The 6591-nt window shown below is 60.3% G+C and overlaps 2 protein-coding genes across 5 annotated transcripts in view; one reads left to right on the forward strand and one right to left on the reverse strand.

Annotated features, from left to right (window-relative positions):
- Positions 1-177, forward strand: part of PRR22 (proline rich 22) — a 2060-nt gene extending 1883 nt beyond the window's left edge. Inside the window, exon 6 of the mRNA XM_077751051.1 lies at positions 5-177. Coding sequence (XP_077607177.1) covers positions 5-160 — 156 coding nt within the window. The 3' untranslated portion in view covers positions 161-177. The remainder of the gene's footprint in view (positions 1-4) is intronic.
- A 1196-nt stretch (positions 178-1373) lies between these two features.
- The window catches only part of CATSPERD (catsper channel auxiliary subunit delta), a 40933-nt gene continuing 35715 nt past the window's right edge, over positions 1374-6591 (reverse strand). For all 4 annotated transcript variants that reach the window (XM_077779185.1, XM_077779337.1, XM_077779258.1 and 1 more), the window contains 3 exons: positions 6295-6478; positions 2666-2823; positions 1374-1672 (listed from right to left, as the gene is read on the reverse strand). In XM_077779185.1, coding sequence (XP_077635311.1) covers positions 1435-1672; positions 2666-2823; positions 6295-6478 — 580 coding nt within the window. In that variant the 3' untranslated portion in view covers positions 1374-1434. The remainder of the gene's footprint in view (positions 1673-2665; positions 2824-6294; positions 6479-6591) is intronic.

The following is a 6591-nucleotide window of genomic DNA, read 5'->3' on the forward strand; positions in this document are numbered from 1 at the left end:
CCCGGGGCCCCCAGCCGCCAGCACCGCGGCCCCCGCGTGGCGACCCGAGCCTCCTGGCAGGAAGAGGGCCGGCCCCTCAGCCGCCAAGAAGGGGAGGCAGGGAGGCAAGGGCAGGCAGGCTGCGGGGCCCCGGCAGGACCTGGGGGCTGACCCCCATTAAAGTGCATTTGACCTCTCGGCCCCCTGTCAGCTTGGTGGCATAGGGGCCTGGGGACGGTGGGCTGAGGCTGGCTGTGGAGGACCGTCCCTGCCTTGTCGCAGGGGGTCGCTGGGTCACATGGGAAGGCCCAGCAGCCCCTCGGCACCTCCTAGGTGCTGGGGTTCCGGAGCTGAGCTGGGGAGGCTTAGAGTCCCCGGGGATCCTAAATCCCTCCTCTCCAAATCCCGGAAATTGGGAGTCAGCCAGCAGGAATGGGGGCTTCTGTCCGTTTCTGTAAGGATCTGTGTTCCAAGTGGTGGAGAGGGGGTTGCCCCTCACTCCTCTCCCCCTGCAGAGGAGGAAGGATCCTGCGCCAGGGCCTGGGCTGGGTCTCCAGGGCCTGCCTTGTTGGGCTCTGCTGGGGGGCCCCCTCCCTGAACCCTTACTCCAAAGCTGGGGAGAGACAGCTGCTGGGACCGTGCTGCGGGCCGTGTGGCCGAGTCTGTTCCTACGCCTGGCCCTGTTCTGCGCCTGGACAGAGAAGCCCGGAGCCCCCTTTCCCCCCAGCTTCCTTCTGAGCCCCCCTCTCCCCACAGCCCCAGTTGGAGTATCTTTGAGACTAAACTCCAGGGCACTAGGCGAAGGGAAGTCCCTGGCAGATGACGTACACATCGTGTGTAGGTGTGCCCGGCCCTGCCTGCGCACGTGTGTGTACGTGCTGTCCATACGTGTGTGTATTACAGGTATGCACATCTATACATGTGTATGGGTCCGCACGCTCGTGTGCTCATGTCCTAGGCAAATACGCACTGGGTGTATACGTGCACTGCACGCACATGGCTGGGGGTGTGTGCGCACACAGGCCCAGCCGTGGACACACATGTATACACATATGGATCCGTGGGAAGTCTTCCAGACTTGTCCATGCACATAGCAAAACACACACGTACGTGTTTGCACACACAATAGGGCTTGTGTCCCGGAAATGGAATCCCACGGGCCACTGTCTTCTACAGGCTTCCCCTACCTGTCCGTGGGCCTGGTCCTCTGTGGGACATGTTGCTGCATCTGCTTTTAAGAGGCTTGCCTCTCACCTCCCCGCCCCCCCACGCCTGTGCTCGTTCACGTCTCCATCTGCCCATGATGTGGGTGCCACGTGCAAAGGAACTTGGACGTGAGGCTGCGGAGGGAGGCAGCGAAGGCAGGGGTCAGGAGACACACGCCTGAGACGCGCTGCCGCTGCCTTTTTTCCAGAACGCTTTATTTCAGGACAACTCGGCCCCGCTGGTGTGCGCTCAGCGTCTGCCTCGGGAAAACGTGCAGAGCCGTCTGCATCTCCGGCACAGACTGACCCAGAACTCCTTGAGCCTGAGGCCCTTCTTGGTGTGCAGCAGCTTGGGGACCATGTGGGCCAACCACACGGACAGCAGGATGGCCATTATGAGCGGGATGACGGTGACCGTCTTGGGGATGATGGACAGGGGCAAGGCCCCGTAGACGTAGACACTGAAGGTGGTTTCCAGGTGACAGTAGCTGCAAAGGGGTGGTTGGTGTGAGGCCACGTGTTTAAATGTGTTAAAACCCAGGGGCGGGACAGCCGGGCCCCAGGTGCTGAGCTGGGCCCCCGAGTGCCGCACGCATCCGCTGCAGCTGCCATCCGCGTGCTGTGGTGACAGTCTTACTGTTTTCCCTCGCATCATCCCTGCCCTCCCCTCCTCTGGGGACAAGGCGTCCCCTTGACGCCATGCCCAGGCTCAACATAGGCAAACAAAGCATCCCATTGCTGAGTGGAAGTGGAGGGCCGGATGACGGGGCCACAGGCACCCAGCAGGCAGGGGAGGGCAGGCCAGGAGGGAAGGGCATCCCAGAAGAGGGGACCCAGCATAGGGGAGCCCTCAGCGGGGCTCAGCTGGAAGTGTGATGCAGAGAGAGGAGCAGCTTTGGAAGGTGGCCTTTGTATTTGGAGAAGACAGATGATGCAGGGGGAGGGGGTGGAGACTGTCCCATAGTCCCCTGTCCAGTGGGAGCTGTTGATAATCTAGACCCGCCCACCTAGAAGTCTAGTGCACGTGGGTGGTGAACATTTGGAGGGGGCGCTGACTTCCATGGAGTAAATTCTTGGTCTGTAGCTGATCTCAGGCTACTGATGCGAAGACAAGTAGCTTGCAAAACCCCTGCACATTTAAGAGTCAGCTCCTGTACCCCACCAATGGAATGTGGCTTGAAAGGGGTGATTCTGGTCCCCGGGGGCAGGGATGTGGCCGCTGGTCATTGCTGTTGCCCCAGCGCCCAGCATGGGCTCTGAATCAGGACTTACTTAACGAGTGAACAAATGTCTCTCAGAACATAAAATATCATCCTTCCCAGGGACAGTCTGGGCTGCCGGGAAAATTGGGGTTTATCCGGGACCCGCCAAGGGGAAGGAGAAAGGTGGGCCCCTCACAGGTGTGTGGCCTGCCCCGGGAGGGCCGGCCATCCCCCCACGCCCCCAAGGCTGCTGGCACGGGGCGACTCGCCCCTGCTCACCTGTAGTACGGATCCACGATAGAAAGGAAGAAGATGTAGATCCCATTCCTTTGCTCAAAAATAACCTTGTTTGCTGTTGGGCCTCCCAGGATCTGATACGGGACATCTGGCCACTTCAAAGGGGCGTCGTCGTTGAGGTCATGGCAGCTGACGTAGTTCTGGGAAGGACAGAGGTGTGGCCACTGGCTCAGAGGCGGGGAGGGCCCTCCCACCCCCAGAGGTGCCGCGCTCACAGAGGTGCCCCGATGCGAGTGGCCGCCTGCGGCTCACCAAATGCTCGTGGGGGGTGGGGAGTCCAGGGCCAAATGCTTGGTGGGCAGGTGGTTCGTGGACTTCGTGGGGGTTGGGGGATGCTGTGGTTGGCTGCTCGGCCTTTATCCTTCCCTCCTGCTTCTGGGCCTTTCCAAGCTGCAGGGGCGGCAGGCTTCCCAGAATTCCATACTGTCCTGAGTCTGGGTCTGGGGGTGACGCAGGCGCTGCCAGTTACACGCACAATTGGTGTTGGGGGCTGAGGCATGCCCCCCCACCCCACCCGGCAGCTCAGAATGTGACCTTATTCAGAGATGGAGTCTCTTTCAGGTTAATCCAGTTAAAACGAGGTCCTTAGGGTGGCCCCTGATCCGATATGATGGATGTCCTTATAAAAGGGACATTTGGACACAGCGTGCACAAGAACGTCAGTGTGAAGACAGAGGCAGAGATTGGGGGGTTTGTCTACAGGCCAAGGAACCCCGAAGAGGGCCAGCAAGCCATGAGCAGGGCCTGGAGGGACTTGCTCTCCGAGAGACAGCGTGGCCCGCGCGGGGTCCCATATGCCTGGGAAGCTGCGCCGGAGCTGGGAAAGCATAAATCTCCGGTTCACGGCGGTTTTGCCACGGCAGCCCCGGGCCAGCTAAGACACCCGGGAAATGCGAAGGGAGAGAGGAGGCGCGGCCACCTAGCACGGCCATGGCGTCAGGATGTGGTCGGGCGGTGGCAGGAGCTTTTCTGGCCTGTCTTCAGATCCCAGGATTTCATATAAAGGGGGAGGTTTCCTGAACTCAGCCCATCAGGAAAAAGGGACTGCCCTCCTGAGCTGGACACCTCGCTCTTTTGCACTATTTGCTGGTGGACCCAGAAGGGAGGGGGCTGGGCTCGTAGACAAAAGAAGAGAAAGAAAATTTTTAAAGCAAGAAAACCAAAATAATGGTGAGCCCGGCAATATATGAAATAAAGGACGGGGCACCCGGGTGGCTCAGCTGTTTGAGCATTTGACTTGCTATCTGCCCAGGTCACGCTCCGAGGGTGGTGGGATCGGCCCCGAATTGGGCTCCGCACTGATAACATGGATCCTGCTTGGGATTCTCTGTCTCTCCCCTCTCCCCTCTCCCCTGCTCATGTTCACTTGCTCGCTCTTTCTCAAAAAAAAAAAAAATTATAATAAGGATGCATTTTGAATGGCAAAAGAAAGACGTAGAAGACAAACTGAGGGAAACATTTGCAAATCGTAGTGCAGTAAAGGGCGAACCTCACAGATCTACAAAGAGCTCCTGGAAAGTGAGGAGAGTTTGAAATCCCAGCGGAAAAAATGGACTCCAGCTGAACACGATTCGCGGCGCGGGGAAGTGAAAACGGCCCTCAAGCAGGAAAGCACACAGCCCGGTCCACACTGGAGGAAATGCACGCGGAAACGGACAAGCCCCTCCCGAGGCAGCGCCCCTGGCTGGCGTGCTGTGGGGAGACAGGTGGCCGCGCTGTGGTGGCCGGCGCCGTGGCACCACCCACGGAGGGGCCTGAGTGGCGTCCGCTGTAAGCCAGCAAGCACTTCCCGGCCTGAAGACAGTTCCCAGGACAAAGGGACTCACGCGGGTGGATGGAAGCGAGAGACCGGAAACCACCCACGCCCCGCAGGTGGGCAGCAGAAAGACCCCGGGACACGCACCCTGCGGGGCGGAGGGCGGTCACGTGACGCCAAAAGGGAGCCGCTCTCCCTGCCTCCTCCCCCTTCGCGGACACAGCTCTTCCCATCAAGAGGTGGGGTCCGGGGGCGCCTGGGTGGCTTAGTCGGTTAAGCGTCCGACTTTCGCTTAGGTCATGATCTCGCGGTTCGTGGGTTCGAGCCCCGCGTCGGGCTCTGTGCTGACCGCCAGCTCAGAGCTTGGAGCCTGTTTCGGAGTCTGTGACTCCCCCTCTCGCTGACCCTCCCCTGCTCACGCTGTCTCTCTCTCTCTCCTAGAAATAAATAAAACATTAAAAAAAAAAAGAGGTGGGGTCTGGGTGGCCCTGCAACCAGCTTCTGACCAGCAGAACGGGCAGGGGTCCTGGGCGTGGGCCTTCAGGGGTCTGGAAGCTTCCACTCTCGGAACCCCAAGTTCCTGCAGTAAGGGAGCCCGGGCTACCCTGCTGGGGACAGACAGCATGTCGACAGCCCGGCGGCTGGCTGACAGGAGCCCCCACACGGGAGAGGGGCCTTCTTGGACACCCCTCCCCCAGCTGAATGGCCCCAGCAGGCCGGGGGGTGGGATGGGGGGAACCCCGCTGGATGCCGGCGGCCGTGGGCGGGCAGGTTTCTCCTGCAGCCCCGTAATGGCCAGTGGTCCGACGCACTGCCCTCTCGGCTTCTCTGGGGGGTTGGAAGTTCTCAGAATTAGAAAACAAAACACAGGGGCTCCTGGGGGGCTCAGTCGGTTAACCCTTCGGCTTGGGTCATGATCTCGCTGTTCGCGAGTACGAGCCCCAGGTCCGGTTCTGTGCTGATGGCTCGGAGCCTGGAGGCTGCTTCGGATTCTGTCTCTTCCTCTTTCTCTGCCCCTCCCCTACTCGTGCTCTGTCTCTCAAAAATAAATAAATGTTAAAAAAAAAAAGGTGGGGGGACCCAGTGACTATGCTCTGGAACGGGCTTCAGGTGTGGGGAGCGAGCGCCACCTGCTGGCGGCGTCGTGGCGCTGCGGTCGCGCCCTCGCAGCAGGAGGCTGAGCGGATACGAGCGGTTAATGCGAAACCAGAGGGCTCAGGAGGGGGCCGGCGGGGTCGCTTCCTTACACTGACTTCATGCCCTATTTCTCCATTGTGCGAAAACCCATGTGCACGACAGAAACGCTCCCGCGGCGGGAACGACGGTGAATTTAATCATTTCCAGTGGTATTGATAGGCATTTGGATGGTTCTGGAAGCTTGCATATTATGAGCGTGCCTTGGTGCCTTTGGCCAACTCTCTTGAGAGAGCCTCCCGGAAGACTTGCTCACCTCCCATTTCCCAGGTGTCCTAGCGTGCATCCCACCACCAGCCGCCTTGCTGTGGACTGAAGGTCTGTGTCCCCGCCCCCAAGTCCCTGCGTTGAAACCTGCCCCCCAGGCGGTGGTTCAGGGAAGGGGGGCCCTTTGGGAGGGGATCAGGTCAGAGGGGGCAGCCCCCATGAATGGATGAGTGACCTTATGAGAGAGACACCAGAGGGCTCGGTGAGCACACCGGGAGAGGACCGTGGTCAGTGAAATAGGAAGAGCCCCTCACCAGACACAGAACCACAGCCACCTTGAACTTGGACTCCCAGCCTCCAGACCCATCCAGTAAATGTTCCGTGATAGCAGCCCCCAGCGGAATGATACTAACTCCCCGGACCNGACCCCTTTTGGAAGAAGACTAAACGCTACCTCTCGGTCCCAGGGGAAGGGCTTTGTGTTGCCTGCGCTGTCCATGACGGTGGTCCAGTTCTGCGGCTGGGACCTGCAGAGCGCCGTGCGGGCGGTCAGGGAGTACGTGTACGTGAACAGCCCGTTCACCTCCAGCAGGACGAACTCCGCCGTCGTCACCTCCTGGAACTTTCCTTCCCGCCACCTAGGACACAGCGCAGGGCTTGTCTGCAGGGTGTCACCAGACAGTCCTGGGGACGGTGGGGGCGGCGTGAGGTCCCCTGGCCTCACCAGGCTGCCACTTGGCAGCGGGCCAGC

This window comes from Crocuta crocuta, unplaced genomic scaffold, assembly GCF_008692635.1.
Source record: "Crocuta crocuta isolate KB4526 unplaced genomic scaffold, BGI_CrCroc_1.0 scaffold110, whole genome shotgun sequence".
In the NCBI taxonomy this organism is placed as follows: Eukaryota; Metazoa; Chordata; class Mammalia; order Carnivora; family Hyaenidae; genus Crocuta; species Crocuta crocuta.